Source organism: Lepidochelys kempii, chromosome 5, assembly GCF_965140265.1.
Source record: "Lepidochelys kempii isolate rLepKem1 chromosome 5, rLepKem1.hap2, whole genome shotgun sequence".
NCBI lineage: Eukaryota > Metazoa > Chordata > Testudines > Cheloniidae > Lepidochelys > Lepidochelys kempii.
Genome location: NC_133260.1, coordinates 69583142 through 69610899, shown reverse-complemented (window position 1 = coordinate 69610899; position 27758 = coordinate 69583142). Strand labels below are relative to the sequence as shown.

Genomic DNA, 27758 nt, shown 5'->3' with positions numbered 1-27758 from the left:
CAGTGGTGCTATAAGGAGGGCTTCGGAATGTATGGCCACTGGGAACCATTCATGGACAGGGGACTGTTCTCTCAGGATGGACTTCACCTGAGTAAGAAGGGAAATAGACTTCTAGGATGGAGGCTGGCACAAGTGATCAAGAGAGCTTTAAACTAGGAATCTGGGGGAGATGTCCAGGTAATCTCCACGCCAGTTATTCTCTTTGAGAGGGAAGAAAACGAAATAAGAAAGGATATTGCCGTGGGTAGGAGAATGGACATAAGGGTAGGTACATACCAATCTAATAGGTAATATTGGCGATAGAATGTCTGTGCCCAATGGAGTAAAGAATGTGAGTGAATTCAAATGGCAAAAATTAAGATGTTTGTACACTAATGCGAAGAGCTTAGGTAATAAAATGGAGGAACTAGAGCTACTGGTGCAGGAAGTGAAACCAGATATTATAGGGATAACAGAAACATGGTATAGTAGTCATAACTAGACTATGGATATTGAAGGGTATGTGCTGTTTAAGAAAGACAGAAATAAAGGCAAAGGTGGTGGAGTAGCATTGTATATCAATGATGAGGTAGACTGTAAAGAAATAAGAAGTGATGGAATGGATAAGACAGAGTCTGTCTGTGCAAAAATCACATTGGGGAAGAAAGCTACTAGAGCCTGCCCTGGGATAGTGCTTGGGGTGTGCTATAGAACACCAGGATCCGATATGGATATGGATAGAGACCTCTTTAATGTTTTTAAACAAGTAAATACTAATGGGAATTGTGTGATCATCCACATATAGACTGGAGGACAAGTGCTAGTAATAATAATAGGGCTCAGATTTTCCTGGATGCGATAGCTGATGGATTCCTTCACCAAGTAGTTGCTGAACCAACAAGACAGAATGCCATTTTAGATTTGGTTTTGGTGAGCAGTGAGGACCTCATAGAAGAAATGATTATAGGGGACAATCTTGGTTCGAGCGACCATGAGCTAATTCAGTTCAAACTAAATGGAAGGATAAACAAAAATAGATCTGTGACTAGGGTTTTTGATTTCAAAAAGACTAACTTAAAAAAATTAAGGAAATTAGTTAGGGAAGTGGATTGGATTGAAAAACTTGTGAATCTAAAGGCGGAGGAGGCCTGGAATTATTTCAAGTCAAAGTTGCAGAAACTATTGGAAGCCTGCATCCCAAGAAAGGGGAAAAAATTCATAGGCAGGAGTTGTAGACCAAGCTGGATGAGCAAGCATCTCAGAGAGGTGATTAAGAAAAAGCAGAAAGCCTACAAGGAGTGGAAGATGGGAGGGATTAGCAAGGAAAGCTACCTTATTGAGGTCAGAATATGTAGGGGTAAAGTGAGAAAGGCCAAAAGCCATGTAGAGTTGGACCTTGCAAAGGGAATTAAAAACAATAGTAAAAAGTTCTATAGCCATATAAATAAGAGGAAAACATAAAGAAGAAGTGGGACCGCTTAACACTGAGGATGGAGTGGAGGTTAAAGGATAATCTAGGCATGGCCCAATATCTAAACAAATATTTTGTCTCAGTCTTTAACGAGGCTAATGGAGAGCTTAGGGATAATGGTGGGATGACAAATGGGAATGAGGATATGGAGGTAGATATTACCACGTCCGAGGCAGAAGCCAAACTCGAACAGCTTAATGGGACTAAATCGGGGGGCCCAGATAATCTTCATCCAAGAATATTAAAGGAACTGGCACATGAACTTGCAAGCCCGTTAGCAAGAATTTTTAATCAATATGTAAACTCAGGGGTTGTACCGTATGACTGGAGTTCCTATTTTTAAGAAAGGTTAAAAAAAAGCGATCCGGATAACTACAGTCCTGTTAGTTTGACATCTGTAGTATGCAAGGTCTTGGAAAAAAATTTGAAGGAGAAAGTAGTTAAGGACTTTGAGGTTAATGGTAATTGGGACAAAATACAACATGGCTTTACAAAAGGTAGATTGTCTCAAACCAACCTGATCTCCTTCTTTGAGAAGGTAACAGATTTTTTAGACAAAGGGAACACAGTAGATCTAATTTACCTCGATTTCAGTAAGGCATTTGATATGGTTCCACATGGAGAATTATTAGCTAAATTGGAAAAGATGAGGATCAGTATGAAAATTGAAAGGTGGATAAGGAACTGGTTAAAGGGGAGACTACAGCGGTGTATTCTCCTCTCAGAAGTCATCTGTTCTACCACTGGGAGAAAAGGGAGAGGAACCTGCACCTCAGAGACTTTCAAGCCACAGAGCAGGAGATTTGTCCAACCTAGCCAACAGAGAGGGGTCCGAGAGAGAGCGAGCGCGCAAGAGAGCGCAATTACATAATTGTTTGTTTTTCAGTCATGGGTCCCTAAGCAAACAGAAATGATATATTTTGTGGAAAAAAACCCTAAATTTGGCTTTTAGTTCAGAGACCTTCACTTCTATGTAATGCAATAGCCAGGAATAAATTAATAAAGTCACTTTAATAAGCTATTATAGGTTTATGTTGTGGGTTGAAGACTGCTGGCTTGAGGTGACTGGTTGCATTGACTGGCAGAAGAAAATGTTGAAACTAGGTGACAGTTTGCTCTCATTACCATGCATGGCTCTTTTTGTGACCTTCACTCACTCACTCTCTCATGGCTGTATTTCTGAAGTGTGTTCTTTTATTTATTTATTCTGTGGAATATATCATTGCTCTATAGGCTTTTTTGAATTTTCCTATCACAGTGTTCATTTCTGTGGGAGGAGTGTCATTTCTTATGCTCTGTAAGAAAGGTTTTCACTTAAAGATGTTTGTGTTTCAAACATGTTATATTCTTTAGCTATGTGTATAGCAACATCTGGGTTGTTTCCTGTGGCCAACAGTGATTGTATGCTTGTTTAACTGTGAGTCTGCCACCCTTCTTTTGAGTCCTAACATTAGCTACTTTATCCTGAGATATATTTTCTTTTCCAGTTTCCAAAATACAGGACAGTCATGAAAATGATCTGACTCTGCAATTGGAACTAGAAAGAGCCACAAATAAAGCACTAAAAAAAGGAGTACTTGTGGCACCTTAGAGACTAGCACTGAAACCCAAATCACAGCAATCTCAAAAGAGAATAAACAGCACATATCCCACACATAGGAGGTATACAAGGGAACAAAAATATACTTCACAAATAAGGAATCAGAACAGGAATCTATAGGAAAGGGCAAACTATATGCAAAAAAATGAGCAAACATAATGGGTGAAATCCCACCACAGTATGTAGCCAAATGTTTCTATTATATTCCCTGGAGAGACTACAATGTAGCCCTATAAACCAGAGTCTTCTACAGTTCTGCTTTTCACAGTGTGATACAATTTTATACAATTAAATTTTCTGTTTTGAACTAATTTTCTTAAATTGAGTTGCAGGATTATATAGTTTAAAGATCCTCAAGTGTACTCACTAGGATTGCCAACTTTGTAATATTTAAAAAACAGACACTCCAGCAGGAGTGCCGGGGACTGCTCCTGCCTGCCTCTTCCCACAAGGTCCAACCCCTGACCCACCCCTTCCCAAGGCCCTGCTCCTGCCTCTCCCCACCCACCAAGGCCCCGCCCTCTATTTGCTCCTCTTTCCCCCTCCACCATTCTGTCATTCTCTGCTTTTCCCCTCCTCTTCCTTCTGCCCAGAAGGGACTTGCCTTCAGAGCTGGGATCTGCTGCTGCCCAACACAGGTAGGAGGTGGCCCCAACTGAGTAGGGGCTGGCATAGGTAATGACCAGGCACCTCCCTGCCTCCCCCACCTGCAGTAACCGGATACTGTCAAGTCCCCTTTCTGACCGGACTTTCCGGTCGAAAACCAGACACATGTCCATCCTAGTATCTGCATTTGTTATTTTATTTGCAGAGAGAAAATATAAGGAGAGATAAATAATAAACACACACTGAGAAAACTGGGCCAGGTGATGCGGGGAGTGAAAGCACTAGTGTTTCACCTATGAAGATCCAAGTTCAAGTTCTAGGTCTGATCACAAGTGAAACTTATTTTAGGTAGTCTCATCCAAATTTGCCATCAGGGAGGTGAAAACCAGTAGTGGTAATACTCTGCGCACAGCCATCACTCCTCTAATATAAAGCTAGTACCCAGCCCTTCCTCCGTCTGCCCCATTCACCAGCACCAGAATTCCTAACTTCTCTAGTTGGGTTGGTCCTGTTCCTGGTGTGCTGGCCATTTTTAACTCTCGAAAAGGCTTGGTACTAGGTGTGAAGGATTGTAAATACTACAAAGGCTACTGAGGCATTGTAGCGGGGTGGTCACCCCGCTCCGGCCATGAAGGGGTTAAAACAGCCCTGGGAGAGGGCTGCCTGGGGGAGCCAATAGTAAAAGCAGCCCTGGAGAGGGCTTCAGCTGGGAAAAGCTAGGCTGATAGGGGGAAGCAGCCACAACTGGGGCCATGCCCCAATCGGGCCACAGCTGGCCCTGTAAGAGGGCTGAGGGCCAGGAGCTGTAAGATTCTCACTTTAGCCTGGGAGTGGGAAGCGCTAGCTGCCTGGGAGCAAGGTACATGAAGCAGAGCAGTGCTGGGCAAAAGGACAAAGGGAGCTGGGGAGCTCCAGCCTGGTAAACCCCAGGCTGCAGGCCTTGTTGGGGGCCTACAAAGGTACTGGGGCTACAGAGGTGCAGCCTGGGAATAGGCAGAGGCAGCTTATCTAACCTCCTTGCCAACGATGAGCAGTCATGACAGACTGCAGTCTGCCCCCGTGAGCGGGGGCTACATGATGACTGGCAGTAGCCACTGAGGCAAGGTGGGGATAGAGGGTTGGGGGCTCCCCTGGGAGGGAAAACGCAGAGTAAGGGGTACTGCTGGGGGTAGAACCCTGAGGTAAAGTGGCACTGGGGTCTCAGAGGGACACAGGGTCTGAGGCAGACAAGACACCGGCCAGTAGAGGGCGCTCTGGAGTTGGAAAGAGCTATTTCCCAGGACGACCAGCACTGGTGAGTCATCGCATCACTACAATTATGCAAGCATGGAAGCTAGCCAGAATACCCAGAGCACAACAAAGCACACCAGGATCAGAGTTAGGAAGTTTCTTGCAGATCTGAAGCCAGGAGGGGGGAAAAAACAACTTTTAGGTGGGTGTGAAGGTAGAAATGGTCACGGGTGAAAGATTTAAAATCTCATTCACTGATTTCCCCACATACCACTCTACCAGAGGCCTGCTTTTTCATCTTGTCCTGGGCCATGTGAATCCTGGACCAAAATGGCAGAAGTGTCTCAGGCCAGGATATAAGAACATTGACAGAGATGTCTGTGGAAGCCTTCACAAAGCATGGCCAGAATAAGCCTGGCTCAAGACAATGCTATTAGTCTCCCATTTTCATAAACAATAAAAGTCAGTCACATATACAACAAAATCTCATTGAGAAAGACAGTAAATCATAATGGGACTAAGATTTCACTGTTGCATCTGTGCTTCTGTTAATACTCAAGTATTATAAACAATAAACTACACCCAGACTTTCAATGAAAATATAGGCTATTTCTTTGTGAATGGAATGGTTCTTGTTACATTTCAGAATATAATTTTGAAGTCATTTTTTTTAAAACTCATCACCTATATTAACTGTGCTGCATAGTAAGGAACACCAGTGGTTACCAAGAACACAGCTTTTCTTGCTACAGACAGATTCAAAGTGGGAATAAAGTGCCTAGCAGCTGCTGTTATCTTAACAGTTGGAAACTGTCTCCATCAGCTGGCAAAATACAAACACAGCAGTCCAAAAGTGGTACAATGCTATCAGAAAAAGAAAGAATACGATTTTCCTAAATAACCTATTTTCATACTTTTTAATGGAAGAGATATACATAAAACACAAAAGAAACTTCAGTGGATAGGGCATATTATAGATCATTACTCATCTGTACCAAAGATTTACAGAAGTTGAATGTCTAAATTTAAACTCAGTTAACTCATCAATAGCAAAGACATCAATAACATAGGCAACACATGGAAAAAAGGGGTATTTTGTTCTACACTGGAGTGAGAAAAATTAAGACTATTCCTGCACTAAACAAATGTGTAGTGGTACTTTCTAACAACTTGTGATGTTTGGGTTGGTTATAGAGAAACTCACATCAGACCTGCACAGCATCATGGCTAGCATAAACCAAGCTCTCTAAAAAGTTTATAAATGTAGAACTGTTGGGATAGATCATGATAACGCTAATAAAGGCAATTAAGACATCATAAACTAAGGGCTATATGTTATAAAAACGCAAAAAAGAAATTTACCTGGAATAAGTTCCATAACTATATAAATAGGCTGCCTTTGAGTGCAAACTCCTATTAGCTTGACAATATTGGGATGGTCATATTGCTTGAGTATTCTGCATAGGGTGCAAAAATTTTGATTACGTTAGTATATTTCATTATGCAAGCTGATTAAAATAAATATCAGCAGAAAGTATCTTAAACCTCTAACATTATTTTAAAGCAAAATTTTCCTTGTTATATTATCCAAAATAAAAACCAGTTGCTTTCAATGCATCTAACATACCACTCTGTGGAATTACAATCATACCACTCTGATGAGAAAATTAAAAACTAGTGAATACATTAACTAGTTTACAAGTCAAGATCTACTTAAGTATTCTCATAGTGATCCCACCATTTGTACACATCATAAAACAACTATATAATTTGACATGACAAGGCAGTCATACCTCATGAGGCCCAGAATTTAACTGAAAGATCAGAACTGGGCAGTGCTGAGAGAGTTCGGTCAAAAACCTTGCAAAGCATCTGTTTGCACAGCTCAATCACCAACTCATTTTCCTGAGCATTAAATACAGTAAAAATAATTTAAACTGAAAACAAAAAATTAAGGATAATGATTCCAATTTAGGAAGCTAAAACAATAAAACTTGCATCTGCTCAAGTAAGGCTATGATGAGAATATTTACAGACAGAAGAATATGCCATGATTTATAAATGAAAAGGAGGGCTGGTGAGAATTCTAGAGAGACATCATAGCTTCTGAAAGTTTGCTGCCTACTAACTAACTTGAACCACCTCTTGTAAAAGAAAATGGAAAGCTTTAGTATGCTTGAATGCCATCTCAGTAAGGAATAATGTATTTCATTTTAATTTCAATATAAAATTATTTCTTGAGTTGCAGGCTGCTTAGCAAGTGAAGCAATTCCTTGGTAGCCAGCCAGGCTATTAGCATGAAATCAAAGCCATTTTCAAGGAATTATATAGTTCAGATATCCAGTAAGTCATTTGTATATAGCTAATGTTTTCTACCTTTCTATCTCCTTAAAACTCAGTTATTTATCTAACAATGAAACTATGTTAAACTCTAGCGTGAGGACAGCAAGATAACTTAAAACATTTTACAATATTGTGGTACACTCCCTTACCCTGAGAATTTAAAGGCCATGTACTTGTGTTCTCATGTATCAGCTCACATACTTGGGCTTAGTAGGCTTTTCACCAATGTTTTATAATATAATTGCTATTTCAACCTCATTTTTCCCCACTATCAGGAATATCCTTTGCCTGTCTGGCACAGCCCAGTTCTTCCAGAAGGCCTGTTTCTTCCCAAGAAAGATTAGTTAATGAGGTCAACATTTACATGTTTTATGACTACCACTACTACTCTAAAGTCTTGCTTGAGTCTATGATAAGGTCAGAACTTTGGGAAAAAAAGCTCTTAACTGGCTGGCAATGTTAGTTTCAGGGCTTATTTATGATTGCTGGACTGGTCACTAAAGATACCCGAAATCTTTAATTTTCAAAATTAAAATTTCAATTAAAAAAATTCAAGGTAAGCATATATCTAATTACATGTGGAGAACTCACCTGGCCTCTGATAAAAATTTTATTTTCAGTTCCTGAGGAAGATCTTCTTTACAAGTTTTTACAGCAACAGGAGTTTTATCCTTTAATGTTCCCTTATATACTTCACCAAAATTACCCTGAAATTGCAAATATATATATTCATTGTGCTGAGTAAACACATGATTTTTAAGTCTTCAGAAAAATAAGAAACAGATACCTCATATCAAAGAATTTTCATTAGGATCTATGTTTTAAAGATGCTTTTATAAAATCATACTAACTTCAAAGGAAAATTGTTTTATTTTCTTGCTCTTACTCTAACATCATCCAGTTCATAATCCATTTTTATATTTGATCATATCTAACATACAGAATCTGACAAGATATTCTACTGTAACTTTAAAATATTTTCTGAACAAACGAAATAAGTTGGTCTTCAAATCCTTTTTTTAGTCAGTGGAACTTCATTAACTTCTAAAATCTGGGTTACATGTTGAAAATATTACTTTCTTCCTTCTCTTCGATATTAACTCCACATCTCCAGATAAGAAAATGGAGAATTGTTTATTCCCTACTTTGAGATGCAGAATTTTTGTTATCTGATATGATCTTTGATGGGGCATGACATAGGCAACTGTACTGATTACAGTATAATCAACTATTGTTACAGCCAGTTCTCATCCGTGTTGTTACATTACTGTGCACAACGAGGAGTCCTTGTGGCTCCTAAGAGACTAGCAAATTTATTTGGGCATAAGCTTTCGTGGGCTAAAACCCACTTCATCAGATGCATGGAGTGAAAAATACAGTAAGCAGATTTCAGAGTAACAGCCGTGTTAGTCTGTATTCGCAAAAAGAAAAGGAGTACTTGTGGCACCTTAGAGACTAACCAATTTATTTGAGCATGAGCTTTCGTGAGCTACAGCTCACTTCATCGGATTAATTAATTAATTAATCCACTTTCACCTTAATTGAATCGGCTCGTTAGCACTGGCCCCCCACTTGGTAAGGCAACTCCCATCTTTTCATGTGCTAGAATGTATATTCTGCTTACCGTATTTTTCACTCCATACATCTGATGAAGTGGGTTTTAGCCCACGAAAGCTTATGCCCAAATAAATTTGTTAGTCTCTAAGGAGCCACAAGAACTCCTCGTTTTTGCTGATACAGACTAACACGGCTACAACTCTGAAACCTATTACTATCTACATATAAATTGGACAGGGAGGCCAAAGGCTCTCCATATACAGGAAGGTTTTCCTCTCCCATTTTCAAAATTTTACGCTTTACACAAAGGTGAGGTTTGAGGCCCCACATTTTGCCAATAAGTGGATTTTAAAAGTAACTTGTTCTATATTCAGATTTCTGAGATGCCAAGCAAGAGCTTTTCAGTGAAAGACATATTTTTTAAATTGGCCTTTACAGCAGGATAATATGGAATAATTAGGCAGGAGAGTAGAATGAAGACAACTAAAAAGTAATTTAAGCTTACCATAAAGTTGCTGATTATCTAAACAATAACTATGATTGAGATATGGGAACTAATTAGTTCAAGACCGAAGGCGCAGCAAATCAAAAGAAACTATTGCAGGTCCAAGGGTGCTCTCAGTTTCTGCCTTTTCACTACTTAGGCTTAAGAAACTAGGAAAGATTATACTCATGCAAAGGAGCAGACCATGCACAGGAGCACAAAACTGAAGGGCATATTTCCTTTATCTGTGCTTGTTGGTTTTCTTTTTTTCTTCCCCCCCTGTAAGAACAGATATGGCTAAATCTTAAAGCTATCCCTGGTTTATCTCTACACAGATCTCTTTCCTTATGTATGCCTCTGTTTGGAGTTTTGTGACTTCAGTAAGCATAGCCAGAATTTGCAGGAAGTGGTTTCCTTGTTTTTCTGAGTAAATAAGGTTTTTTTTAAATAATCACCACACATATATGTACATGAGCACACATACTAATGTGAAAAGCAAAAAAAAAGGGGGGGGAAGAGATACAAACGGTAAGGAGAAAGAGATAAAACTCAGGCGGATGATAGCAATGCTGTTATAGTTACAAGGTACTTCTATTCTAAATCCCTATTTATAAACACAACTTTGAAAAATCATCTTACATGAAAAACACCAAGATATAAAACAATTTTTAAAAAATATTTAAGTCTGTACTTATATAATATTCCCTTCATAAAACTGAACTGTAGAATTATTACTTCCTCTACTATCTCAAGCCTCTGTTAATTTGTCTAAACTAAGATAAAAGGTATATTTCTAAAACTTGTGGGTGAAAACATTTTCAATCTTTTTAAAACCCTAATTGTATTTGAACATGTTAGCTGAGGTGAACCAGAGTTCACTACATAAAGTACACCTATAACCCTAGTTTAGACAAGCCCGATGTCATGGTGATCTTCTTTGGGCAAGAAAGTGCTAGCTGGAAATCCCTTTCAAGTCGGTTAGTATCACCATTACATTACTGCCGGGGGAATAAAAAAAAAAAAAAGCATGCAGAGACACAAAGTTCTCTATGAGCCAAGCCTGCTACTTGTACAGTGCTTCCTAGTAGTGTCAGCCCAGGGAATGAGATAGTAAATATTGATCTCATCACCATAAGACTATTAAGCTGGTCCATAAAAACGTTTAAAGAAAGTCTTTCACACTGGAGAAAATTTGGAGAAGAGAACAGATTCAAGAAACAACCAATTTTCAGAGCAACTTCACTGCAGGAGCAAGCAAGAGAAGCTGATGGGCTGGGAGCAAACTCTTTTAAAAAAAAAAACGGCTTGCAAAATGGTACGGAACAGTATGAAAACCTCATGTCAGAGAACTAGCTCAATTAAAAATATATATGATAGTTTTCTACAGTCAGAAGTCTTCCTTTTGGACTGTCTTCTACCCTAGATCTTTGTGCAGAAATCCCAATGGTATCAGTGGTGGTTCTACATGCAAAATGAGGGTAGACTATGGCTTATTAAGTATTCTAAAATTCTCTTATGCCATTAATAATAGCAATGAGAAGTTCCAAGGGGTGCCCATGCTGGGAAAACTGTGGAGCATTCACAGAAACCGGGTGCTTTTAACCATAAAACATTACTAAAATCACTTTGCAGCTCCTTCTTTGCTTAAATGATGGTGTTTTAGGAACTTTTTGACAGAAAATGCTCTTAAGTCATTTATTTAGATATTTTAAGTTAAGTACTTTTATTTTTTTATTATTCATAATGTTCCCTCTGAAGTTTGAAATTCATTTTTAATTTCCCTTCAAGTTTGTATTTACAGCTCCAATCAGGATTGCTAATTTAAATAAAGAGGCAAAACTAGAAACAGACCTGTGGCTATTGAAAATACATTTTTCTTCTAGGAGATAAAGAAAAATGGTTTCTTTGTAACCCTTCTTGCATAGATAGTGGTTCTCACAGAATGTAGGCTACACACGGCATTGCTTTTATGGAACAAACAGAAACTGCAGCAATTTTTTTTAATTACCTGGCACTGCAAAGATGACTATTAACAAAATTAAATATACATGGGTCAAGGTAATGTAGATATATTTCAAACCTAAAATACTTGACAATACACTTTGTAATTTCACAGTTTTATAAAGCTGTGTTTATTATATGGTTGAGCTTGCTAGTTCTTTAAACAGGGTTTCTTTTCTCCTCTCAGCCATTAGTAAGTAGCTTATACTTGGAAATCCAAACTTCAGATAGGACATCTTTGAACCACAGTATTACTCTCACTCAGCAAGGGCTGCAGATGCTCCTATGTTTTGAAAAAGAAAATGGAGAATAATGATAGTTCATTGTACTCTATCCTGGTTAATTTTATTTTATTCCTTGTGAAGGGAGACCGCAGGTAAGTTAATATAAGCAATCTCCATTCATTCTGGGGCAGACACTGCTCGCCCATTTATTCTCAACCTGTTCTTCAATCTGGTGACCGCTATTTAGAAACTTTTAATAGAGCTAGAGGTGGTGGGATGGAATGTGAGTTATCTATATGACTTGGCTGGTGTCTTCTGAAGTACTGCTAGTACTGCTCCATGCAGCTGGAAACAGAAAAGTATGAATAGTGTAGCAATCAGCATCTTCCTCCCTCTTTTAATTCGGAGTAATCACAGCACATTTTTAAAGTGCCTTGCCAAGGCAAGATATATTTACAGATTCATAGATTTTAAGGCAAAAGGGACTATTAAATCTTTTACTCTGACCTCCTATATAAGTAGGGACCTACCAAATTTATGGTCCATTTTGGTCAATTTCACGGTCATAGGATTTTAAAAATTTAGCTATTTAAATCTGAAATTTCATGGTATTGTAACTGCAGGGGTCCTAACCCAAAAAGGTGTTGGCGGGATGTGTCACGAGGTTATTGTGGGAGGTGTTGCGGTACTGCTACCCTTACTTCTGCACTGCGGCTTGCAGCAGCGCTTCCTTCAGAGCTGGGCAGCTGGAGAGCCTTGGTTGCTGGCTTGAAGCTCAGCTCTGAAGGTAGAGCCGCCGCTAGCAGCAGCTCAGAAGTAAGGATGGCATGGTATGGGATTGCCACTCTTCTGCACTGCTGCCTGCAGAGCTGGGCCCTCAGTAAGCAGTCACCACTGTTTGGCCGCCCAGCTCTGAAGGTAGCAGCACAGAAGTAAGGGTGGCATGCTATGGGTATGGTATTGCCACCCTTACTTCTGCGCTGCTGCCTGCAGAGCTGGGCCCTCAGTAAGCAGTCACCACTGTTTGGCCGCCCAGCTCTGAAGGTAGCAGCACAGAAGTAAGGGTGGCATGCTATGTGTATGGTATTGCCACCCTTACTTCTGCGCTGCTGCTGGTTTGCTGCCTTCAGAGCTGGGCACCCAGCCAACAGCCGCCGTTCTCTGGCCACACAGCTCTGAAGGCAGTGCAGAAGTAAGGGTGCCAATACCGTGAGCCCCCTAAAATAACCTTGCAAACCCCCCACCCTGCAACTCTCACTTGGGTCAGGACCCCTAATTTGAGAAATGCTGGTCGCCCCCATGAAAGCTGCATAGTATAGGGTAAAAGCACACAAAAGACCAGATTTCATGGTCCGTGACGCATTTTTCATGGCCGTGCATTTGATAGGACCCTATGTATAACACATACCATGGAATCTCATCCAGATACTTCTGTAATGAGCCCAATAATTTGCGTTTGACAAAAACATACCTTCCAGGAAGGCCTCCAGTCCTGATCTGAAGACTTCAAGAGAAGGAGAATCCACCACTTTCCATGGTAGTTTGTTTCAATGTCTAATCACCCTCACTATTAAAAATTTGAGCCCTTATTACTCAGTATTTTCTCCCCATGAAGCTACTTATAACCATACTCAAATCATTCTTGAACTTCGTTTTGATAAACAAAACAGACTGAGTTCTTTAAGAGCTTGTCCACACGAACCCTTAGTTCGTGGCAAGCTGGGGTGTAAATCTATCCTATCTGTTGAGCATCAAGTGTCCATGTGGACTCCGCTGCCATGCAGTAAAATTTCCCTAGTATGCTTTAATCTACTTGTTTCAGAGTAACAGCCATGTTAGTCTGTATTCGCAAAAAGAAAAGGAGTACTTGTGGCACCTTAGAGACTAACCAATTTATTTGAGCATAAGCTTTCATGAGCTACAGCTCACTTCATCGGATGTATACTGTGGAAAGTACAGAAGATCTTTTTATACACATAAACCATGAAAAAAATGGGTGTTTACCACTACAAAAGGTTTTCTCTCCCCCCACCCGAATCTCCTGCTGGTAATAGCTTATCTAAAGTGATCACTCTCCTTACAATGTGTATGATAATCAAGGTGGGCCATCTCCAGCACAAATCCAGGGTTTAACAAGAACGTCTGGGGGGGGGGGAGGTGTGTAGGAAAAAACAAGGGGAAATAGGTTACCTTGCATAATGACTTAGCCACTCCCAGTCTCTATTCAAGCCTGAGTTAATAGTATCCAATTTGCAAATGAATTCCAATTCAACAGTTTCTCGTTGGAGTCTGGTTTTGAAGTTTTTCTGTTGTAATATCACAACTTTCATGTTTGTAATTGCGTGACTAGAAAGACTGAAGTGTTCTCCGACTGGTTTATGAATGTTATAATTCTTGACATCTGATTTGTGTCCATTTATTCTTTTACGTACAGACTGTCCAGTTTGAACAACGTACATGGCATAGGGGCATTGCTGGCACATGATGGCATATATCACATTGGTGGATGTGCAGGTGAACAAGCCTCTGACAGTGTGGCTGATGTTATTAGGCCCTGTGATGGTGTCCACTGAATAGATATGTGGGCACAGTTGGCAAGGGGCTTTGTTGCAAGGATAGGTTCCTGGGTTAGTGGTTCTGTTGTGTGGTATGTGGTTGCTGGTGAGTATTTGCTTCAGGTTGGGGGGCTGTCTGTAGGCAAGGACTGGCCTGTCTCCCAAGATTTGTGAGAGTGTTGGGTCATCCTTCAGGATAGGTTGTAGATCCTTAATAATGCGTTGGAGGGGTTTTAGTTGGGGGCTGAAGGTGACGGCTAGTGGCGTTCTGTTATTTTCTTTGTTAGGCCTGTCCTGTAGTAGGTGACTTCTGGGAACTCTTCTGGCTCTATCAATCTGTTTCTTCACTTCCACAGGTGGGTATTGTAGTTGTAAGAATGCTTGATAGAGATCTTGTAGGTGTTTGTCTCTGCCTGAGGGGTTGGAGCAAATGCGGTTGTATCGCAGAGCTTGGCTGTAGACGATGGATCGTGTGGTGTGGCCAGGGTGAAAGCTGGAGGCATGTAGGTAGGAATAGCGGTCAGTAGGTTTACGGTATAGGGTGGTGTTTATGTGACCATTGTTTATTAGCACTGTAGTGTCCAGGAAGTGGATCTCTTGTGTGGACTGGACCAGGCTGAGGTTGATGGTGGGATGGAAATTGTTGAAATCATGCTTGAATACCTCAAGGGCTTCTTTTCTATGGGTCCAGATGATGAAGATGTCATCAATATAGCGCAAGTAGAGTAGGGGCGTTAGGGGACGAGAGCTGAGGAAGCGTTGTTCTAAGTCAGCCACAAAAATGTTGGCATACTGTGGGGCCATGAGGGTACCCATAGCAGTGCCGCTTATTTGAAGGTATACGTTGTCCCCAAATGTAAAATAGTTATGGGTAAGGACAAAGTCACAAAGTTCAGCCACCAGGTCAGCCGTGAGATTATCGGGGATAGTGTTCTTGACGGCTTGTAGTCCATCTTTGTGTGGAATGTTGATATAGAGAGCTTCTACATCCACTCCTATTTCAAAGCGTGCAGCAGGCTAGTGCAAAATAGAGTTACACCCTAGCTTCCCCCCAAACTAAGCATTGGTGTAGACATAGTTTCCTGCACACATAATTTTTGTGTCTTTTTTCAGGACCTCCATATGTCTAACATCCTTTTAAAAATGTGGACATCAGTAAAGGAGGCAATATTTCAGTAGTGGTCTCACTAATGCTGTATATGGGGGGAAGTCACCTCCCTACTCCTATTTACTACTCCCCTGTTTATACATCCAAGGATTGCATTAGCCTTTTTTGCCACAGCATCACTCTGGAAGTTCATGTTCCAGCATTTGTGTGCTATGATCCCTAAATCCTTTTTAAAGTCACTACTTTACAGGATACAGCCCCCCGTTCCGTAGGAGTGGCCTGAATTTTGTTCCTAGATGCATAACCTCACAGTTAACTGTATTAAAATACATTTTGTTTGAATGGGCCCATCTTATCAAGCGATCCAAAACACTTTGTATTACTGCCCAGTCCTCATTATTTACCATTTCTCTAATCTTCGTGTCATCTGCAAATTTTATCAGCAATGATTTTATAATTACTTGATAAAAATGTTAAACATGGGGCCCAGAACAGATACCTGCAGAACCCCATTGGAAACACTTGCATTCAACAATGTCACACTGACAGCTGATTTTTTGAGATCTGCTTGTTAGCCCATTCTTAATGCATTTAACATATGATGTATTGATATTGTCTAGTACTCATTTTTAAATGAGAAAGTCATGTGGTACTGAGTCAAATGCCTTATAAAAGTCTAAGTACATAACATCTGCGTAACCTTTATCAAACAAACATGAAATCATATTAAAAAAATCACGTTTGTTTGACAAGACCTATTCTTCCATAAAACCATGTTAATTAGCATTAAGTATAATCCAGCCCTTTAATTCTTTATTGATTGAATCCTGTATCAGCTTTTATGTTATTTTGCCTAGGACTGATGGTAGGCTAACTGGTCTATAATTAGCTGTGTCATTCATTCAGCTTGACCTTTTTGAATATTGGCATGAATTAGTCTTTTTCCATTCTTCTGCAATTTCCTCAGTATTCCAAGATTTATTAAAAAACAACATCAGGGGATCAAGGACATTTTATGCCAACTCTTTTACAATTCTTGGGTGTAAGTTAACTGGGCCGGCTGATTTATCCCTACTAGGTACTGTTTCAAATCCTTCTTAATTAGTAATTGACTGGAAAGTAGTTCACCATCTTCATGTGATATGAGTACATCATCCTACTCCTTTCCAAATATAGAAATGAAATACTTATTGAACGTTTCTGCCTTTTCGGCTTGTCATTACTCCTGAATCAGTTTTTACATAACAGCAACATACATGCATAATTGAGGCAATTTTCTTTCACAAGAAGTAATTCTTCAGTTATAGGATGTTCTGTAAATTTTTCTGTCAAACCATATCTTGATATAATCATAACTTATTTTACCATGCACATAACTTATTTTACTTAATATTGAAATGTATAACTTTTATTCAATGACTCATTGTGTCTGTCTTGCTCACCTAGGGGTAATTAATGTTTATTTTTGTGAGAAGGCCTTGATTGATGCCAGAAATGTGTCTCTTTTCCAGCATGCTGCTTTTCCATTTTCTTCAGTAGAACTGGCATTATAATTGTGTGGCATTTTTAGTGGACATAATTCTCTGTTTATCTAGTGGCAGTTTGTGTTTTTGTTTCCTTAATCTGTCAAAGAGATTTTATCCTGTGCAGCAGAATGCTTTGACAGAATTTTCCCCTCCTGTTCTTTGAATGGTTCGTCAATTCTTACAGTATAAGAAACATACACATTTTACGCTAAGCCAACTGTCTTTATGTGTTTCTTTTGATTTAAAGCATTTTTCAGGTTTTGTGGCATAGTCTAGAGCATTAGAGGCAGCCTAGTATAGTGGATTAAACACAAGTTTGAGAGCTAGGAATTCTTGAACATTAATTTCAGTACTTGTACTAACTCACGATGGGGTTTGGCATCAGTTTCACCAAATGTAAAGTGGGCCATAGGACTAGTTACTTACCGAATTTATAGAAGTGTTCTAAAGGTTTATGTTCGTAAAAGACTTTGACAATGTAAACTGCTATGTAAGTGCTAAGTATTATTTTGACTAATGCAGCAATTGTTGTGATGTTACCTACACGACTATTTTACTTGCCTTCTAACACTGAGCAGGTCATACAAAGTCAGTTCAGTCCACATAAACCATCTGATTTTTATCAGCTCACTAATTTATGTAAGCACCTTTACTACTTTGCAGAAACATTCCTCATTGCTTGTATTTATACAACACATAAAATTAGATTGTTAAAATCAGTATGTATATGTAAATATATGAAATATGCAAGCTGCTCTTAAAACACTTATACCAATCAACAAAAGACAGAGAACATTTATTATTTACTTGTAAACGTGGTGTACTTTTATGTATGCTGAAATTCAGTGCTATTTGCAATGCATTAAACTATATGAATTACTAAAGAAATTTTGTTTACTAGAAAAATAAGAGCTCCAAAAATAAGAAACTACAGACTTCACAGTCAATATATACTTGGAACTCATAGGCTAAGGAATTTTTTTTTCATTTAGTTCTGTTGATTACTTACTTTGCCCAGTAATTCTCCCAGTGTGACATCTTCATGATTGAGAACCCATTTCTTATCCTACAGCAAGGAAAAAACCAGTTGCTTAGTCCACACAATAGTATATTTCTTATAAGACGTATTTGAGCTAGTAGAAATAGACCTAAAGGAATATTTCATTCAGACCATTCAATCAACAGCATGCCAAGACATAACCTCAAGAGGCTATAAAGCAGATTTAAGAAATGTTGCTGCATAATAGAATATTAAAATCTACATTATAGCAAATTTCTATCAGAAAATTAAGCCTTCAGCATGATACCATACATGTAAATAGAGCACAACAGGCACTATTTTCATAAAACTCAGGATCTGATATCTACTATTGCTGATTTTAAAAATGACTTTAGTCAAAGTAAGGAGATAAGGATAAGGAGACTTCCTTTTGCAATACAAAAAAAAATCCCAATAAACCTAATTCTGACTTGATCCAACAAAATGGTTTCCCTTCCAGTACGTTGTAAAAAGAGCCAGTTTTTCTACAGATGAACTGGCCATGTGTTAGCATTTATTAAACCTACTGTGTGCAGTTTCACATATTTCTCAAGTAATATCCCGTAGTATAATAAAAAAAAAAACAATCATCAATTATAGTGTCAGTACAGTACTGAAGACCAGTCATGCAAACATTCTATTACAAAACAGCATATGCATTAAATGGCTGCAAAAGCTGCTGACCGCACTGGGACACATTTGGATTGGTACAAACATGTTTTGCTGAAACATTTCCAGAGCTGTATTTTAATACTAATAGATATGGTCACGTAGAGGAATTATTTATTTCTGTTTATTTCTTTAGATTCTTCCAGCATATGATACTCTAGGCACCATACAAATACCATCAACAACAATATCTTATATGAAAATTTATCATCATCAAATTTACACCATGGATCTGTCCATTACTAATGAAACAAACCCAAATCTAAACCAGTCTGTTGCCATCCCATTAATCCATTTTCTCCCTGAATCTCAGAGTAAAAGGTGGGTTTTGTAGCATGCCTGGTAAAATAGCAAATCTAGCCTTAATGCACCAACTGAAAGCAAATTCCAAAGTCAAGGACCCCCTTACCTATTTCCTCCCTCAAATAGAGAGGTCAAATTTGAGCAGCAGCACTAATCACAGTTGCAACAGAGAAAGTAAGGTGGTCTTTCAGGTAAGCAAATCTCAAAATCTTCAGGGTTGCAAACATATTGACAACCAGTGCAGACTACAGATTAGTGGTATAATGTGCTAATTTTTTGTATTGCACTCCTTAATAATCAAGTGGCTGCACTGAGCATTAACTTCAGTTTTATAATGGTCATACTGTGTAATCCATGTAGAACAGTCTAATCTAGAGGTGACAGCAACATCAATAACTGACCAGAATTAAACTGAATTGATTTAAATTCTTTCAGATTCTCTTTTTTCTGATATTTAGTGTTGATTTAAAGGCTCCTTTGTGCCACCAAGGTTAACCTAAAATTAAGAGCTTCAATGAATTGTAAATTCACCTTTAGTTGGTCATGGATTAATTGAGAACAAGTTCCGCTTTCTAAGAAGTTCTTTTTTTAAAAACAAGTTTACTCCCAGCCAAAATCCAAAACCTGATCTGATTTTGCTAAATTCAAAAATGTATACTGGCTGTATTACAATTTACAATCAATTTAGTGGACTTATTTAGCATTTCAAAGTGAATACTTTTTTTCACTTTTCTTAAATTAGATATATTTTTAAACCTGAACCTCTACATTTTCTCATCTGGACAGAGGGAAAAAATAGGAAGCTTTTCTTTTATCAAATGGATTGAGGGGGATAGTTAAAAATATTATTTCTCAATCTGCTGCAGACTTTCCCACCCTTTCTTTTGACTGTACTGTCCCCTTTGCTTCCATAAGTGGGGGGATGGGGCGGGGCGCGAGGGTAGGAGCCTGTAGCAGAGTAAATACAACCACTATTTTGCAGTCTGTTAAAGGCAAAAAGATATTAAAATAATTTTTATGGCTGAGACACAAACTAAGAAAAGAGAAGACATTTTAACACTTTCATTTGTATGTTACAACACAGACTGTTTTACTATGTTCTTGTACCTAACAGAGTGCTTTGCTTTTGTCGGTTTGCTTCATGTGCTTGACAACATTTAAGATCATCCTGAACATATTCTGTCTGTTTTCATTTCTCTCTTTTAATTTTGCAGCTGAGGTTTGTTTGTTTTTTTAAAGTGATGGAGTATGTGAAAAATATTCAATTTTAGATTCTTTTGGACCGATCTGATTCCTAAAGAATTATCAGATTTGTTCTAATCAGATAGTAAAATCTCTTCTGTATTGATCAGTGATTGGGACATCATTTGGGGACCCCCATTAGAGAAAGGTCGGGCTAGAAGGGACCTTGGGAGGTCAGTCTAGTCTCCCCACCCTCCACGAAGGCAGGACCAAGTATACCTTGACCATCCCTGACCGGTGTTTGTCTAACCTGTGCTTAAAAACCTACAATGACGGGAATTTCACAACCTCCCTTAGAAGTCTATTTCATATCTTAACTACCCTTAAAGTTAGAAAGATTTTCCTAGTATTGAACCTAAACTTCTCTGACTGCAGATTAAGCACATTATTTCTTGTCCTACCTTCAATGGACATGCAGAACAACTGATTACTGACCTCTCTGTAACAGCCCTCAAAGTATTTGAAGACTTATAAGGTCCCCCGTCAGTCTTCTTTTCTCAAGACTAAACATGCCCACTTTTTTTTTTTTTTTTTAAAAAAAAAAACCTTTCCTCATAGGTCAGGGTTTCTAAACCTTTTATCATTTTTGGTGCTCTCCCCTGTCCACATCTTCTTTGAAACATGGTACCCAAAACCGGGACACAATACTCCAGCTGAGACCTCAATAGAGTGGGACAATTACCTCCTGTGTCTTAGGGTACATCTACACTTCCAATAGCGAGTAGAGTACAGACACTGCATGCCCAGCTAGCATAGGTATACATAGCAGTATGGATGATGAGGCACTGCTTAGGCAAGCAATGTACAGACATGTCAGAACTGTAGATTATATACCCTACACAGCTCTCTATATACCCCAAAAGTGCCACCCACATCTACACTGCTATTTTAAGCAGTTTAATATTTCACTGCCGGAGCCTGTCCCTACTGCTGAGAAATGCTCTGGCAGCAAAAAAAGGCTCTGGCAGGAAAGAGGCAGTGGGGAAAAGGCTCTGACAAGGAGGAGGCATCAGGAAAAGGAACAGCCAAAGCCTTTCCCTGCTGTGTGCCTTGTGCCAAAGCCTTTCACTGCCACGTGTAGCTACACACTCCAGCATGGATGCAGCCTGCCTTTCACTGCCACATGTTGTTACGTGAACCCTACATGTTGCTGTAAACGTAGACACAGCCTTATATAGGGCACTCCTGTTAATATACCCCAGAATATTAGCTTTTTAACAACTGCATCAAACTGATGACTCTCAATTTGTGATCTACAATAGCCCCTAGATCATTTTCAATACTACTGCTTAGCCAGTTATTCTCCATTTTGTAAATGGGCATTTGATTTTTTTCTTCCCAAGAGTAATACTTTGCACTTGTCTTTACTGAATTTCATCTTGTTGATTTCAGATCAATTCTTCAATTTGCCACGGTCATTTTAAATTCCAATTCTGTCCTGAGAATGTCATGGGGGACTGTATCAAAAGCCTTACTAAAAATCAAGATATATCATGTCTACAGCTTCCCCACTATCCACTTGGCCAGTAACCCTGTTAAAGAAGGAAATTAGGTTGGTTTGGCATAATTTGTTCTTGACAAATCCATGCTGGCTCTTCTTAATAACTCTTATCCTCTAGGTGCTGACAAACTGATTGCTTAATAATTTGTTCCAGTATTTTCCAGATATCGAAGTTAGGCTGACTGGTCCAAAATTCCCCCCTTTGTTCTCATCATTTTATTGTGCGACCACTTCTTAAAAGGTAGAGATGTCCTTATGGACTAGCTCCCCTCCAGTATCCTTGTGTTTGGTTCTTAAAATGTTTCATCTGTGGACCATAGTACATACATGGATCACAACTTGAGAACTACTGCATTACTTTATCCGTAGATGTTATGTAATGCATTTATGCCTAAAATCGTACGTCAAAATTTATCTTGCACTGCAAATCTGCTAATCTCAGCAAGACACACACTGCTAGAAGGATTTAAAGAAAAAACAACAACAACTTGTCCTGTTTAACCATTCTCTGCTCGTTTCCCATGTACATGATGTGCTGTGTTGAAGAAGACTAGCTGAATGTTGTGGGTAGAGCTTTGAAGAGTACATCATGTTTTTCCTCCCTTGTTTAGCCCCTGACTGATTACCATAAAGCACACTTAAATTCATGAACAGATTTGTGTACTTTAGCTCCTCAAGCTAACTGGGAACATCAAAGCAGCAAACTTCTACACCTTTGGCAGAGGGGACCGATAGGAGGAGAGGTCCGGTGTGCAGAAAGAACCAGCGCTAATTGTGCTTTATTAGTGTTAATTACAGGATACAAGTGCATTCTTGGTGACTACTGTCTTCCTACAGGGAAGAGAAATATTTTGTATCTCACTGCCACTTCCTTCAACCATCTAGTTTTACTCCAGAGGCTCTGTGTGGTCCAGTGGTTACAACAGAAGCCTTGGAGCCCAGAAGAACTGGTTGCCCTAAGCAAGAAGATTGTATAGGAGACAGTGCAGCTCAGATTAAAAAGTATCCCACTCATTTATTAATTTTCTGTGCTTGGACAGATGGAAAAAACCTTAGGTACAAATCTCTGCCTGTTTCAAACTGATAAACAGACCCTGCAGATGTGATAATATTGCTGCTGCTCTTAAATTTTGGCATTAGATAATTTGACAGGTGAAGAAAAAAGTAATCTAGGTATGATCCATCTGATAAAGACATTCAAGGGGAAATGCTTGTGCAAACTTTATTTTTGCTTTGAAGATCTTTTGTGCTATCACAACTTCAAAACTATGTACTACTGAAGTTCATTTCATGCAGCCATCCTTTATGAAAAGGAAATAAATTAAGTCTTAAACTGAAAGAAGTTATTGTGCTAAATTTGGAACTTCCCATACTAAAATAACAAAACAAAAATTTTTTGACTTACATATACAACTACTTTGGCAAATAATGAGACGTGATATCGAAGTTTTACAAAAACACACGTCTATCCCTTCCCTCCCACTCTAAGATGTTCATGTCAGCAATTGCTAGAATACACCAAATAATCTGTTGCTGCAGCAATCACATACAGTATACTACAAAGACAATTGTGTATAAATGTTGAGAAGCTAATGAAAAACAAACGATATTTTAGGAAGAGTCTGTCACACAACACACTCTCTTATAAATCATTAAATGCCTAACAGTTCATAGCGAAGTTGTAAATAAATGATTTACTGATTTTAATGGTCTGCTTAAAAAAATGCAAACATTTATTCCAGTTCCTATAGTATGCTTGATTAGGTTCTTCTTGGCTAAAATTGCATCATGTGACCCTTTATATCATGAAGACTTTCTTAGGGGAAAAAAATAAAGATTTAAAGAAACAAAATCAGGAAACATCAGTATACATTGAAAGACATGGTGGGCTTTCAAAAAAACAAAGCAGCCTACACTGCTTACATGTCCTGTTCAAAAAAAATGCACCCGAAGAAAGATTTACATCACTTTTATTAAATAAACAAATGGCTAGAAAAAATATATTAACTTTATCTGAAAGGTGATATAATTTTATCTGATTGTAAAAGAACATTTTAGCCTCGGACATCATTTCAGCCTTGATAATTTCACCACCCTTCAAGCAATATGTCATTGGCCTCAAAAACTAGTCTCTATTTAAAAAAGTTTATAAAAATATGAATATATATAACAGATACAGCAAGTAAATATATTTTTCAGTTACAGCAAACAGGAAATGCTCCACTCAATATGCTGACTATGCTTCCACATAAGGGTAATGGATGAATTCTTTAGTTGAAATAAAAGACCGAGTAGAGATTATGCTATATTAAAAATGCAGACAGATATATCTTATCTCAAAAATAAAATTTTAGAGAAAATTGCACTCAGAAAACTCAGTGTGGGCTATTAGAATGCTTAAATCACATATGAAGGCAGGTGATTTCTCCCAGAATCCAGTTTTACAGGGAGAGCTGGTTGTGACTCATGTATTTAGGCAGACTAACACTTTCCATTATACAGGATTTTTGCAACCCTCTTTTACAAAGCTATAACACTTACACTATTTTTTTGAAATTCAGCATGGGGAAAGACCTGGGGCAAAAGAAGTTCCTTTGCTTTGCTCCAGGATAGTCTATTCAGGTTTAGTTCATATATAAAAATTGCCATTTCTCCTTTCTCACTTGCATTCTTCAGGAAGATTTTGCTAACATGACCAAATAATAACTGAACATAACATTCCCTCAGCCATCCCTGCCCCTAGCAAATAGCCTCAATGGCCCATCCCCCATTTTGGGGCAATACATAGGATTGGAGTTTCCCCAACTCCCATGGAGGGGAAGAGGGTTGGGTCAGGCTTCCCTCAGCCACACTCTGGACCCTCCAGTCTATTACCCATTGCATTGGGATAAAAGCCTTCTCCTGATGCCAGTTAATATAACTAGTCTGTAGTTCAAGCGGTAGAGGTCTATGTTGCTGGTGATGCATGATGAGGGGAGAGAGTTATTGCAGTTGTAAGTAACAGAATTTGATTTTATCTTTTTCTTTAAAAAATGGAAATTACAAAATATGCATTTGAAATAGTGTAATTTAGGTTACACAGTAAAGGAAATGCCTGTGCAACTTTAATTCTGCCTGCTTACACTTATGCATTAAGATACAGTCTTTAATTACATTATCACATCCTACTTTTTCCAGAGAGCCCCTGCCTTATTCAGAGTGCAGGATGAATGCACAGTGAGGCAGAATTAAAGTTGCACAGAGAACCTTATATCTGGCATTTCCTAATTTTCAGTTATTTGACTGTGCAACCTAAATAATGTTCCTTCAATGTCATTTTTGAAGGCTTTTTTTATATATGACTTTATCAAGGGATCCACTCAGAGAGGTGATAAGTGCCCACAACTCCTAAAGAAATAATGGGGAACTGTGGCATCAAGACACCTGGCAGGAGACATTCAGTTCTTCACAGGACTGGGCCCAAATGCATATTTACAGTATTTATTTTTGTTTGCAGTTAAAAATAAAATAAAATTACTAGGACTATTAAACAGAATAAAATGTCCAAGTATCAGAGCTGATCAAATACATCAATAAATATTTTTGCCATAAATAATAGCAGAGTTCACAGTTATTCATGAGGTCATTAGTCATTGTTTGCAAATATCTGGGCAGCTGCTGAAAATCATGAAAATGTTTGTGAATCCTGAACATTTCAAGAATTTTAGGACAAATGATTATTTGTCTGAAAATTTATATTAATTACATTGACAGAGCCATGGCACGCACACAATTGCACTGTGCTCATACTGTCAATGGCTGTAGCCAGTAATATCAGTCTTTTGCTTTCACGAGCATGCATTTCTCTAAAACATAAATATCTTAACTATCTTATGGACCAATCTCAGCACCTACAAAATAATCTGGCTAAAATTTGTGCATTTGACTGGCACTCAAGCATTAGTCAAAATACTACAGCGCTTTAATCTTAAATTCTAAATGATAAAAGTTGATGCTTATGAAACAATGATCTTTACAAGATATTGCAGCAAGGCACCTCCTTCGTCTCGCCAGACTTAGCACTTCCCCTCTGGCGGTGGCAGGCTTGGGGTAAATCAGTCTCACTCTGAGCAGTGTTTGCCTTCTCCCTTCTGTGCTCTTTCGGTTGTATTTTCAGGGTAGGTCTCAGGGGTGATCCTCCATCAAAAAGGAAACAGTCTCACAAACACAAAAATAAAGGGGGATATCTTTCCCTGCCGCCTCGCAGAGGCAGGGTGTTGTCCTGTTGTTTGTCCCAGGGTGTTAGTCCTTTTCCTAGCAGACATTTAGGTTTGGCTGTTTCCCTTATGGGAAGGAGCACAGCTTCTCACCCTGGAGAAGCTTATTTCCCTGCTGTCACTAGCTTGGCAGCAACTTGTCTCTCTCGCTCCCCCACTTTTCTCTCACCAGAAGAGAGGTTTTAAAAGGTTTCAGGCATCCCTTAATTGGATTCAGGTATCCCTAATTGACCTCAGGTAACCCCTTCTCAGCTTGCAGGCAAAAGGGTCTTTAATATGCTAGGGCTGACATATTGGCCTTCCAGAACCCTCTTGCAGCTGTCCGGCCTGACTTTGTCGCAATATTATAAACTTCATCTCCCACAGTTTAACTACACTGCCCTACTCAAATGTATTTCATGCAGACCAATTACAGAACCCTATTGATACGCTGAAGATACTCATTTACTTTGTTATTTCAATTACATTTTGGAGATTTTTTTTACCTCTGTGTAACCACCATACTAATACACAAGCCATGTGATTTTTCCATTCTTTGAAGAAAAAGCCTTTCTAAAATATTCCTATATATTATGAATTCCATTAACTTCTACATAAGTCAGCAGTTTCATCACAGATACGACGCTCAAAATTTGTTTTTAACTAACACACTATAGGCTTATTGGGCCAAAACCTCAGAGGTTTTCCCTTTAAATTCATATTTTGTTCTGGCATTTTGTATTAATAATTACATTTTTCATGCATAGGTGCTCAGAAATACCTCAATCAACGCTAGAGAATAGCAACATATCCCACTTCTTGTTATTGTGTAATGTTAATGGTCTCTATCCAATATGCACAGGCTCAAGTCACGTTTTCAGATAAGTCTCAGAACTAGATCTGACCCATCACCTTCCAGACCATTTCAGGTGAAGACAGCTGCCGATTTTTATACATGAAATTATTTTATCATCAAATATTTTCTCTCTCTTCAGTGGGAATACCATAGCCACATAAACGTCAGAATGTGACCCAGAGACACAATGCAGCATATGCCCCACAACCCCATGTAGCCAGTGAGCTCTGCCGTCAAACACATAAAGGGCAGGGTGGAGTCTTGGTTCCATTTATTTTGTGCTCCTTTTGGCAGGCTGCTCCTGTGGGAAGCAACTCACTAGCAGGTCCTGAGCTCTCCTGAGCAGAAGAGTTGCAATTCCCTTTGGCGGGGAGGGAAGGGGGACTGGGGTAGGGGAGAAGGGAAGAGGGAGGAATATGCTTCACTATGTAATTAGAAAAAAGAAAAGGAGTACTTGTGGCACCTTAGAGACTAACCAATTTATTTGAGCATAAGCTTTCGTGAGCTACAGCTCACTTCATCAGATGCATACTGTGGAAACTGCAGAAGACATTATATACACAGAGACCATGAAACAATACCTCCTCCCACCCCACTCTCCTGCTGGTAACAGCTTATCTAAAGTGATCACTCTCCTTACAATGTGATAATATGTAATTAGAGGGGTTGCTTATTCCCTCTTTCCCCACTGTTTTGTCACATAAGGATGGCCATGATTTAGTCCCCAGGAAACTAGCACTAAAGAAATTGTAGGAAAAAGGAAAAACTGGTTTCTATAATTATTTTGTTATATGCAATACTACAGGGCCACACACTTGGTTGCTTCTATAGGCTGCGTGCATTGCAGACTTCTTCAGTTACTCCATTCATCCCCACAAGCTCCCCATCTGCCATCCTCCCATCCACCTCTGAATGCCCCCCCATTCTCCCCTTTTCCTCCACCATCCCATGTCTTCATCCCCCTAACATTGTCTCCCATTCTCCCACCATGCCAGGAGCTCTCTGTGTCCCCCTCATAACCCCATACCTCAACATGACAGGAGCTCTAGGTACCCCTCCCCATACCTCTCTCTACTACGTGCCAGGGGATGTATGTGTTCCCCATGCCCCCCATATCATTGTCCTCCATTCTCTACTCCCATGTCAGGGTCTGTGTGTGCCCCTCATTTCCCCGTCCCAGAACACCAGGGTCTCCCAGTTCCCCTCCCACCAATGCCAGGGGCTTTCTG

The 27758-nt window shown here is 39.1% G+C and overlaps 1 protein-coding gene across 15 annotated transcripts in view; it reads right to left on the bottom strand.

The window, feature by feature from the left end:
• Window positions 1-27758, bottom strand: part of FER (FER tyrosine kinase) — a 429890-nt gene that overhangs the window by 150529 nt on the left and 251603 nt on the right. For 13 of the 15 annotated variants that reach the window (XM_073344644.1, XM_073344641.1, XM_073344646.1 and 10 more), the window contains 3 exons: window positions 17694-17750; window positions 7821-7936; window positions 6249-6343 (listed from right to left, as the gene is read on the bottom strand). In XM_073344644.1, coding sequence (XP_073200745.1) covers window positions 6249-6343; window positions 7821-7936; window positions 17694-17750 — 268 coding nt within the window. Of the gene's footprint in view, window positions 1-6248; window positions 6344-7820; window positions 7937-17693; window positions 17751-27758 lie in introns of those variants that run through there. The other 2 variants (XM_073344645.1, XR_012158994.1) reach the window with 2 other exon arrangements.